Source organism: Mugil cephalus, chromosome 8, assembly GCF_022458985.1.
Source record: "Mugil cephalus isolate CIBA_MC_2020 chromosome 8, CIBA_Mcephalus_1.1, whole genome shotgun sequence".
Taxonomy (NCBI): Eukaryota; Metazoa; Chordata; class Actinopteri; order Mugiliformes; family Mugilidae; genus Mugil; species Mugil cephalus.
This window is the reverse complement of record NC_061777.1, coordinates 258,928-271,548: the sequence shown is the minus strand read 5'-3', so window position 1 is coordinate 271,548 and position 12,621 is coordinate 258,928. Positions and strand designations below refer to the sequence as shown.

Genomic DNA, 12,621 nt, shown 5'->3' with positions numbered 1-12,621 from the left:
AGGGAGTCACAAGATAAGAAAAACAAATATGAGCAAGGCATAGATATGAGAATAAAAATAAAATAAGAATAAGAATGAGGTAGAATAAAATTCACAAAAATTAACAGTCCAATTTACATAAAATATACAGTAAATAAATAAAAAATGTCTCAGTTTTAGCTAGCTGCTCTATGCTAGATGTTAGCTTGTTGTGTTGTTAGTGAGACGTGCTAACATGCTAACAATCTCAGCTAGCTGTTCTGTGTTAGACGTTAACTTGTTGTGTTGTTAGGGGACAGGCTAACATGCTAATACTGTTAGCTAGCTGTTCTATGTTAGACGTCAGCTTGTTGTGTTAGGAGACAGGCTAACAGGATAACAGTCTTAGCTAGCTGTTCCATGTTGGACGGTAGCTTGTTGTTTTGCTAACACAGAGTTTTTGCTGAAGGAAAACACACTGAGACAGACGACTGTGATTGTCAGAGAACTCCCAGCATGCACCTTGGTTGCAGTGAACAACCTGACGCCTGAAGCCCTGAAGAACAGTGGTTCTCAACTGGTGGGTCGCGACCCAAACGTGGCTTAACAGTAGGTTAACCACCATAGGAGAAGATCTGCAAAGTTTCTGTTAATTACGACTCAGATTCTATGAGATGTGGATTTTCTTCTATGAGGCCAAAGGATAAAAGCCTCAGAGTGTTTAGTGCAGGGAGGTGATGAGGGACAAAAAGAAAAGTTAATGTTATAAATGTGAATCCTTTTGAGTTTTTTATTTTTTTTTTATTTTGTGTTTGTGGATAAAAAGTGAAGAAGCTGAATGTTTCCATGGAGCAGAGTTGGTGTCATGAATTCAGGAAGAGACGATTCTCAGTTTGAGTTTTATTTATTTTATGTATATTTCTCAGTAGTTGGAAGCTCTGTTGAGTCTGATAAAAGAAGAGTGAAGTTAAAGAGTTCTGGTTTGAATCTAAGTGCAGCTGGTTTGGGTTGCGGCTCTAAGTCTTTAAGGTGGGTCCTGAACCCAGACCAGATGAGAACCACTGCTGTAGAGTGTGTGTTTGAATCCCACTGAGGCACCGTGTCTAATTACCTCTGTAGAGTTTAATACAGTGAACTTTAATTAACAGGTGACAAATAACGAGGACACATGACTAACACTGAGTGTGTGTGTACGTGTGTGTGAACGTGTGAACGTGTGTGTGAACGTGTGAACGTGTGTGTGTGTGTGTACGTGTGTGTGTGTGCGTGTGTGTGTGAATATGTGTGTGTGTGTTGTGTGTGTGTGTGTATGTGTGTGTGTGTGTGTGTGTGTGTACGTGTGTACGTGTGTGTTGTGTATATGTGTGTGCGTATACAGGCCTCCTGGGCCTCCAGCTGATTAACGGGAAGAACGAGTCGGCTCATATCATGGACGCCGTGGCCGTGGTGGCTCAGTCTCTGCAGGAGCTGTTTGAGAAGGAGAACATCACAGAACCTCCCAGAGGCTGCGTGGGCAACACCAACATCTGGAGAACCGGTCCCCTCTTCAAACGGTCAGAACCGAGAACCTTTGAGACGGCATCTTCATCTTCATCCTCTTCTTCTACTTTGTCTCCTTCATCTGAACCCCACCTCTCTCTGATTGGCTTCTCAGGGTGCTGATGTCATCAAAGTACTCCGATGGCCTGACTGGACGAATCGAATTTAACGACGATGGCGACCGGCGCTTTGCCACCTACAGCATCCAAAACTACCAGAAACCAGGTCGCATCGTCCAGGTCGGAGTCTTCAACGGATCACAGGTACAGCACAGTACACCTGTTACACCTGTTACACCTGTTACACCTGTTATAACCTGTTATAACTGTTATAACTGTTACACCTTAAACCTGTTACATCTGTTATAACTGTTATAACTGTTATAACTGTTATAACCTGTTACATCTGTTACATCTGTTATAACTGTTACACCTGTTATAACTGTTATAAATGTTACACCTGTTATAACTGTTACACCTGTTATAACTGTTATAACTGTTACACCTGTTACACCTGTTACACCTGTTATAATTGTTATAAATGTTACACCTGTTATAACTGTTATAACTGTTATAACTGTTACACCTGTTATTACTGTTATAAATGTTACACCTGTTATAACTGTTACACCTGTTATAACTGTTATAACTGTTACACCTGTTACACCTGTTATAACTGTTACACCTGTTACACCTGTTACACCTGTTATAACTGTTACACCTGTTACACCTGTTACACCTGTTATAACTGTTACACCTGTTATAAATGTTACACCTGTTATAACTGTTACACATGTTATAACTGTTATAACTGTTACACCTGTTATAATTGTTATAAATGTTACACCTGTTATAACTGTTACACCTGTTATAACTGTTATAACTGTTACACCTGTTACACCTGTTATAACTGTTACACCTGTTATAACTGTTACACCTGTTACACCTGTTACACCTGTTATAACTGTTACAACTGTTACACCTGTTACACCTGTTATAACTGTTACACCTGTTACACCTGCTACACCTGCTACACCTGTTATAACTGTTACACCTGTTATAACTGTTATAACTGTTACACCTGTTGCACCTGTTAAACATGTTATAACTGTTACACCTGTTACACCTGCTACACCTGTTATAACTGTTATAACTGTTACACCTGTTATTACTGTTATTACTGTTAGACCTGTTGCACCTGTTAAACATGTTATAACTGTCACACCTGTTACATCTGTTACATCTGTTATAACTGTTATAACTGTTACACCTGTTATAACTGTTACACCTGTTACATCTGTTATAACTGTTACACCTGTTATAACTGTTACACCTGTGTGTGTGTTTCAGGTCGTGATGAATCCTCAGAGGAAGATCATCTGGCCTGGAGGAGAGACAGAGAAACCAGTTGGATACCAGATGTCGACCAGACTCAAGGTACCGCTGCTTGTCTCCATAGCGCCACCTAGAAATAACAATGGCGCAGCCCTGGTGGACAGTAGTGGACTTTTTAAAAGCCTCCTGGGGTCAGACATGTTGAATCTACAATGCAGAGTCCAAAAGAGTCCTGAGCACATTTACATGTCAACACTCAGATCGAGGCATAGCGCCCCCTACTGGTACCAGCCCCGTTTGACCCTCATCATTCATTATGAATGAAACCTGATGTCAGTTTCTATGCAGGTGACTCTGGTTCAGGCGACACTATCTGTAGTAGGTTCCATTTAAACTTTAACTTTTTCTCCATCAACTGAGCACCACCCGGTGACTTCCTGACAGAGTCTGAGCCTGAGCTTCAGGCTCCTTTACTCCATCTACTGGCTGACGGTGGTACTGCAGATAACAAACACAATGAGGCTGTTTGCTGTAACACGTGTCATAAACGAGCTACGTTCTACGTCATCTACCAAACAGAAGGATGTTTACTGCTCCGTCGCCATGTTTGTGTGTGTGTCCATTGTGTGTTTATTGTGTATTTATCCACCAGATCGTGACCATCCATCAGGAGCCGTTTGTCTATGTGAAGCCGACTAAAACTGATGGAACCTGTAGAGAAGAGTTCACTGTGAACGGAGTTCTGATCAAGAAGGTGATCTGTACCGGACCCAACGGAACCATCCCAGGTACTGGACCCTGTCTCTGTCTGTCTCTGAGTGTCTCTGAGTGTCTCTGTCTGTCTCTGACCGTCTCTGAGTGTCTCTGAGTGTCTCTGACTGTCTGTGACTGTCTCTGACTGACTCTGAGTGTCTCTGAGTGTCTCTGACCGTCTCTGAGTGTCTCTGAGTGTCTCTGAGTGTCTGTCTCTGTCTCTCTGATGGTCCAGGCCAGCCCATCGTCCCTCAGTGTTGCTATGGTTTCTGCATCGACCTCCTCATCAAGCTGGCGATGAGCATGAACTTCACCTATGAGGTTCACCTGGTGGCTGATGGGAAGTTTGGGACTCAGGAGAGAGTGAGTGATGTCACTGATCACCTGATCACCTGTCCATCCCTGAGCACCGTTGCCACGGCGACCGCAGCTCAGTCTGACCTGGACCTGATTTTATTTATTTATCTGATGAGGACATTAATTAATATGGATGGATGGATGGATGGATGATGGATGGATGGATGGATGATGGATGGATGGATGGATAGATGATGGATGGATGGATGATGGATGGATGATGGATGATGGATGGATAGATGATGGATGGATGATGGATGATGGATGGATGATGGATGGATGGATGGATGGATGGATGATGGATGATGGATGGATGGATGGATGGATGATGGATGGATGGATGGATGATGGATGGATGATGGATGATGGATGGATGGATGATGGATGGATGATGGATGGATGATGATGAATGAATGATGGATGGATGGATGATGGATTGATGATGGATGGATGATGGATGGATAGATGATGGATGGATGATGGATGATGGATGGATGATGATGGATGGATGATGGATGGATAGATGATGGATGGATGATGGATGATGGATGGATGATGGATGGATGGATGGATGATGGATGGATGGATGATGGATGGATGATGATGGATGATGGATGGATGGATGGATGATGGATGGATGATGGATGATGATGGATGGATGGATGGATGATGGATGGATGGATGATGGATGGATGGATGATGGATGGATGATGGATGGATGATGGATGATGGATGGATGGATGATGGATGGATGATGATGGATGGATGGATGATGATGGATGGATGATGGATGATGGATGGATGGATGATGGATGGATGATGGATGGATGATGGATGGATGGATGATGGATGGATGATGAATGAATGAATGGATGGATGGATGGATGGATGATGGATGGATGATGAATGAATGAATGGATGGATGGATGGATGGATGGATGATGATGGATGGATGATGGATGGATAGATGATGGATGGATGATGGATGATGGATGGATGATGATGGATGGATGATGGATGGATAGATGATGGATGGATGATGGATGATGGATGGATGATGGATGGATGGATGATGATGGATGGATGGATGATGGATGGATGATGATGGATGATGGATGGATGGATGGAGATGGATGGATGGATGGATGGATGGATGATGGAATGGATGATGGATTGGCATGGATGATGGATGGATGGATGATGGATGATGATGGATGGATGATGGAGAGGATGGATGGATATGGATAGGATGAGTGATGGATGTGGATAGGATTGATGATGGATGAGGAGTGATGATGGCATGGATGATTTGATGGATGATGGATGGATGAGTGATGGAATGATGATGGTATGGATGGAGGAGGATAGCATGATATGTGCATGCATGCATGATGCGATGGATGAGATGGAGGTTATGATGCAGGTGATCGATGCATGATGATGATGGATGGATTTGATGATGATGAGATGGATGTCATGCATGGATGATGACATGTTATGGGCATGGCAGTACAGGATGATGCATGCGATGATAATGATTGATGATATGTCGCATGCGATTGGATTGGTATGATTAGGATGGAGTCGATGATGATGATGATGGATTGATGGTGGATGATGATGATTGGATTGATGGTATTGGAATGGATGGATGATATGGATATGGTGTATGGATGATGGCATATGGATCGGAGATGGATGCGATGATGGATGATGGATGGATCATGATGATGGATGATGGAATGATGATGGATGATGATGTATGGATGGATATGATGGATGGAGATGGATGGATGATTGATGATGGATGGATGATTATGATGATGGTATGATGATGGATTGGATGGATGGAATGGATGATGATGATGATGATGGATATGGAATTGCATGGATGATGGATGATGGATGATGGATTAGGATGCAGATGCAGTCATGCGATGCATCATTGATATGGCATGGATTGGATTCATAGCAGTCATGGATGCATATGGATCGATCATGATCGCATGTCCATTGCATCATGCATGGATCATGGATGCATGCATGGATCAGACATGCAGCATGATGCGTGCATGCATGCATGTTGCATGGCATGCATTCATGGCATAGATGCAGTGAGGAGCATGCATGGCTGTGCACTGATGCCTCATGACCTCCTGGCAGGTTGACACCAGTACAAGAGGAGTGGAACGGGATGATGGGGGAGCTGCTGGGGGGTCTGGCCGACATGATCGTCGCCCCCCTGACCATCAACAATGAGCGCGCTCAGTACATCGAGTTCTCCAAACCCTTCAAGTACCAGGGGCTCACCATCCTCGTCAAGAAGGTCAGCTGACAACAACACCATTACCCACAATCCTCTCTGCTCCTCTCTGGGCCCAGTCACCACAGCCTACATCTACTATAGACCAGGGTCCACAGGGACCAGGGTCCATGGAGACCAGTTGTGGACCTGGTCCTGGTTTCTGTACCCTGGAACCAACCAGTGCCAGTCTGACAGACACACTAACAGGTGTCAGTTTCTCAGTGTGTGTGTGTTTGTGTGTTTGCAGGAAATCCCTCGTAGCACTCTGGACTCATTCATGCAGCCGTTCCAGAGCACGTTGTGGCTGTTAGTGGGTCTGTCGGTCCATGTGGTGGCAGTGATGCTCTACCTATTAGACCGGTTCAGGTAGGGACCAACTACACAACAACTACACAGCAACTACACAACTATTACAGAACTGCTACACAACTACCACACAATAGCAACACAATAACACACAACATGAAACATGAGACTTTATAAATAAATAAATAAATATAAAATAAAACCAGGACATGAAACAAACACTTCCTACATAAACACGTGTTTAATATGTGTGTGTGTGTGTGTGTGTGTGTGTGCAGCCCGTTTGGAAGGTTTAAAGTGAACAGTGAAGAAGAAGAGGAAGACGCCCTGACCCTGTCCTCTGCCATGTGGTTCTCATGGGGAGTTCTGCTCAACTCTGGGATCGGAGAAGGTAGGATGACCGATGCCCAGCAGGGCGGCGCTGCTCCGCCAACGCTCTGTGACGCTTTATGATGCTCTGTGACGCTCTGTGACGCTTTATGACGCTCTGTGACGCTCCGCCAACGCTCTGTGACGCTCTGTGACGCATTATGACGCTCTGCGACGCTCTGTGACGCTCTGTGACGCTCCTTCCTTCTCCCTGCAGGAGCTCCGAGGAGTTTCTCAGCCAGGATCCTGGGGATGGTGTGGGCAGGGTTCGCTATGATCATCGTAGCATCGTACACCGCTAACCTGGCAGCCTTCCTGGTGCTGGACCGGCCTGAGGAGCGCATCACTGGCATCAATGACCCCAGGGTGAGGAGGGAGGGGCTTTTCAAGGAGCCAATCAGAGAAGACCAAGGAAACATTGGTCTAATCACAGAATTAAACCAGAAACACTAACAGGACATAGAGACATGCTCTGTGTGCAGCGTGGAATAGGAGTTAAAACTGCTATAATTGGTGAATATAATATAATTGATCCGATTAAAAATAAATAAAGAATAAATAAATTGTTCCCTTATTGATCCCTCATTGGGAAATTCCATAATCATAAGATGTAGACAGTGAGGTCATAGTTTGTAGAAGATAACAATCAGTTGTCATCATGTGTCCTTGTGTCCAGCTACGTAACCCGTCGGATAAATTCATCTACGCCACAGTGAAGCAGAGCTCGGTGGATATCTACTTCAGACGGCAGGTGGAGCTGAGCACCATGTACAGACACATGGAAAAACACAACTACGAGAGCGCTGCCGAGGCCATCCAGGCCGTCAGAGACAAGTACGGCTAACGGCTAGCCTCCATGCTAACATGGAGGCTAACATCAGGCTAACGTGTTGCTAGCTGCGCTCCTCAGGCTAACATGTTAGGCTAACATGTCCCACGTGTCCGTCCTCCACCAGTAAGCTCCACGCCTTCATCTGGGACAGCGCTGTGTTGGAGTTCGAGGCTTCGCAGAAGTGTGATCTGGTGACGACAGGAGAACTGTTCTTCCGCTCGGGCTTCGGCATCGGGATGAGGAAGGACAGTCCGTGGAAACAGAACGTCTCTCTGGCCATTCTCAGGTAACAGACAACACCTGGAGTCAGTCCTCATACCTGTCCCCACTTTAACCTTTAACCTTTAAATGAAGTTAGTAGTGCAGTCAAACCTTTACAGTTAAATTAATCAGATTAATCTCAGGTTGATGTGGATTAAATCAGATTAATCAGATTAAATCTCCTTCATGTTTAATCTCTATTGATTCGTTTCATTGTTGATGATCAAACAGACTCCAGGAACAAGAGAATAAATCTGCACTGAACATGTACATTCAACAGTTTCAACAACTTTTAGTCTTTTTTGTCCACCATGTGTCCACATGGACGTGTCCCTGTTGCTACGGAGACAAACTAACTTGTGGACATTGTCCAACCAGAGGAGAGCTGACGCTTCTTATTGAGAACAGTGTCTCCCAGTGAACAGTGGCTGCAGGAGTGGACACATATTAGCAGCAGCATTGGCAGCTTGTCTTTGTCTTGGTTTGTCTTGGTTTGTCTCCAGCTGTTAGCCGCGTTAGCCCAAGTGCTAGCAGAATCCCCGACTAACGTATGCTTGGCTTGGTTCATGTGCTGTTTGAAGCTGGAAAGAAAACTCCTTCCTGCAGAGTGTGATGATACTTTATGTGTCTCCACTGGTCCCTCTTGGTGTCTTTGTCCTCAAATGTCCCATGGAGAGGACCAACGTGCTGTTTAGCGTCTTCCATCTTTATGGGTTGGTTCTGCTGCCTGTCACTACCGGATCAGCTGGTGCTAACGCTAACGCTACTTGGACAAACTGAGACACGTTCACAGTCGTTCTGCTGCAGATGCTTCATTAATCACATTCATCAGGATGATGATTAATTAATGTTAACGTTTATGCCTTTCCCTTCCCTCAGCCTGGTTCTAACGTACCGAGGCCTGGTCTGTTAGTGAACCTTTGCCTGATCAGTTCTCACACTTGTTCAACGTCGCTGTCTCTCCACAGTTCTCATGAGAACGGCTTCATGGAGGATCTGGACAAGACATGGGTTCGATACCAGGAGTGTGACTCCAGGAGCAACGCTCCCGCAACCCTCACCTTTGAGAACATGGCAGGTAGGAAGCAGACCGCTCGGCCGTTCTTGTTGGTTCTTGTGACCAACGCTAACGTCCTGTCCTCACCTGTCCTCCTCAGGTGTGTTCATGCTGGTGGCCGGTGGCATCGTTGCTGGGATCTTCCTCATCTTCATTGAGATCGCCTACAAACGGCACAAAGACGCTCGCAGGAAACAGATGCAGCTCGCCTTCGCTGCCGTGAACGTGTGGAGGAAGAACCTGCAGGTACTTTACTTTACTTTACTTTACTTTACTTTACTTTACTTTACTTTACTTTACTTTACTGCAGTCCGACCTGCTCGTCTTTTCTTGGTGCTGCTGTGCTTCTGTGGATTTGATGTGTGGAGGTTCTGATGCTGTTTCATGTCTTTAGTTTTAACGTTCATGACCTTTACGTTTTATTTGACACCGCTGGGCTGAAGGTGAAGGACTGAGGCTGGTGGACAGATGAGATCAGTCAGAGAGAACCAGAATCCCTTCAGTTAAAAACCACTGGTGGAAACAAACATGGCAGAAAAGTAAAGAAAATAAGAAATAAGAACGTTATTCATCATTTTATGAATGGAGTAAACCTACTCGCCTCCAGTCGTAGTTCCACATGTTTTCCCGTCTTGTCAGCAGCTGGACTCAGAAGCACGTTAATAACCAGCTGTCTCTGTGTGGATTAGCATTTCAAACTGCAGCTGCTGCAGGCTAACGCCTCCGAGACGATGGTTAGCACGTCACATAGCTGAGTCTGCAGGCGAGGAGCTAACAGAGCAGAGCTAATGACGTCCAGACCTGGCATGAAGTCAAGTCTATATGGTTGAAGTCCACAAACAGGAGCAGATTATGGTAATGTTTGACTGCTAACACCCAGGTTGAGTCAAGCTGCTGCAGATCGATAGTAAAAACATGTTGGTGAGTACAGGTGACAACAACAAGAACTCTTACGTTATGAATGTGACCATTGAGCTAAAGTCAACTTACCTCATCCGTCTCGTTGTCAATGACACTGCTAACATGTGTCAATCTTTATTTACGTCATGTAGCTTCAGCCCAGTGGAGTAAAATGAAACGAGTGCAGTAAAAGGAACTTAATGAAGCTAACAGCTAACAGCTAACAGCTAGCGGTGCTGTTAGAGGCCTTAGAGACTGAGGGCTGCTCAGATGTTATTCTTATTTCCATGTTGTCTTCCACTGAACTCTCACTAATGATGGACGTCAGTGTTGGACCAGAAATATCTTGTATTTGTTTCTGTGCTGCTAAAAGCTCACAACCAATGTTTGTTATTATCTGTGTGTTTTAGTATTTTCAACTGAATCTGTAACTGCAGTTATTAACTACGGCTGAGTACCAGTCATTTTAAATGGTGGCCGTCTGTGGATTTCTTGTTGTCAACAAGCTCTGATGTGGAAATAGGTTCTCACGTGGAGCAGCACTTGATGTATTAGCTTAGCTTAGCTTAGCTTAGTGTTTGCTGTTCAGGAGAACTTGTTGACAGCCAGAAAACACAGATGCTGAGCTCTGAACACAGGGTCAAAGGCGATGATGTGTTGATATAATGTTAGTGGTCAGACACCATGTGACCATCAGCCATGTGCTGCCCCCCCCCCATGTTTTCTGCCCCCCCCCCCTCCCCAGAGAGAAGGCATTATAGCAGCGGAGTGTTATAATGATCTGATGTGTTCATGACCAACATCTTCACTGCTTCATTCAGGCCTCATACGCCATCTTTGTTCCTCCCCCTCCCCCACGGGATGTCTCCTTGGCTTCATGACACGGACTTCCTGTTGTGTTCCTGTGTTTGTTGTTGTTGTTGTTGTTGTTGTTGACCTGCTGCGTTGTGTTTGTGGCTGTGGGCGGTAAAACAGATCCTGTTTTACTGAAACATCACCTCATCTGAGACAGGAACGCTACAGTGTGTACTCTACGTATATAAATACTACATATACTCTACGTATATAAATACAACATATACTCTACGTATATAAATACAACATATACTCTATAAATACAACATATACTCTACGTATATAAATACAACATATACTCTACATATATAAATACAACATGTACTCTACGTATATAAATACAACATATACTCTACGTATGTAAATACAACATATACTCTACATATATAAATACAACATATACTCTATAAATACAACATATACTCTACGTATATAAATACAACATATACTCTACATATATAAATACAACATGTACTCTATAAATACAACATGTACTCTACGTATATAAATACAACATGTACTCTATAAATACAACATATACTCTATAAATACAACATATACTCTACGTATATAAATACAACATATACTCTACGTATATAAATACAACATGTACTCTACGTATATAAATACAACATGTACTCTATAAATACAACATATACTCTATAAATACAACATATACTCTACGTATATAAATACTACATATACTCTACGTATATAAATACAACATGTACTCTATAAATACAACATATACTCTATAAATACAACATATACTCTACGTATATAAATACTACATATACTCTACGTATATAAATACAACATATACTCTATGTATATAAATACAACATGTACTCTACGTATATAAATACAACATATACTCTATAAATACAACATATACTCTACGTATATAAATACAACATGTACTCTACGTATATAAATACAACATATACTCTACGTATATAAATACAACATATACTCTATGTATATAAATACAACATGTACTCTACGTATATAAATACTACATATACTCTACGTATGTAAATACAACATATACTCTACGTATGTAAATACTACATATACTCTACGTATATAAATACAACATATACTCTACATATATAAATACAACATATACTCTATAAATACAACATATACTCTACGTATATAAATACAACATATACTCTACATATATAAATACAACATGTACTCTACGTATATAAATACAACATGTACTCTATAAATACAACATATACTCTATAAATACAACATATACTCTACGTATATAAATACTACATATACTCTACGTATATAAATACAACATATACTCTACGTATATAAATACAACATGTACTCTACATATATAAATACAACATGTACTCTATAAATACAACATATACTCTATAAATACAACATATACTCTACGTATATAAATACTACATATACTCTACGTATATAAATACAACATGTACTCTATAAATACAACATATACTCTATAAATACAACATATACTCTACGTATATAAATACTACATATACTCTACGTATATAAATACAACATATACTCTACGTATATAAATACAACATATACTCTACGTATATAAATACAACATGTACTCTACGTATATAAATACAACATATACTCTATAAATACAACATATACTCTATGTATATAAATACAACATGTACTCTACGTATATAAATACAACATATACTCTATAAATACAACATATACTCTACGTATATAAATACAACATGTACTCTACGTATATAAATACAACATATACTCTACGTATATAAATACA

General features: G+C 42.2%; 1 protein-coding gene across 1 annotated transcript in view; it reads left to right on the top strand.

The window, feature by feature from the left end:
- Window positions 1-12,621, top strand: part of grin1b (glutamate receptor, ionotropic, N-methyl D-aspartate 1b) — a 34,983-nt gene that overhangs the window by 15,392 nt on the left and 6,970 nt on the right. The window contains exons 8-20 of the mRNA XM_047591422.1: window positions 1,337-1,511; window positions 1,613-1,760; window positions 2,847-2,933; window positions 3,484-3,619; window positions 3,820-3,963; window positions 6,119-6,267; window positions 6,494-6,612; window positions 6,831-6,943; window positions 7,139-7,287; window positions 7,598-7,755; window positions 7,878-8,039; window positions 8,983-9,092; window positions 9,172-9,317. Of these exons, the coding sequence (XP_047447378.1) occupies window positions 1,337-1,511; window positions 1,613-1,760; window positions 2,847-2,933; window positions 3,484-3,619; window positions 3,820-3,963; window positions 6,119-6,267; window positions 6,494-6,612; window positions 6,831-6,943; window positions 7,139-7,287; window positions 7,598-7,755; window positions 7,878-8,039; window positions 8,983-9,092; window positions 9,172-9,317 (1,796 nt within the window). The remainder of the gene's footprint in view (window positions 1-1,336; window positions 1,512-1,612; window positions 1,761-2,846; window positions 2,934-3,483; window positions 3,620-3,819; window positions 3,964-6,118; window positions 6,268-6,493; window positions 6,613-6,830; window positions 6,944-7,138; window positions 7,288-7,597; window positions 7,756-7,877; window positions 8,040-8,982; window positions 9,093-9,171; window positions 9,318-12,621) is intronic.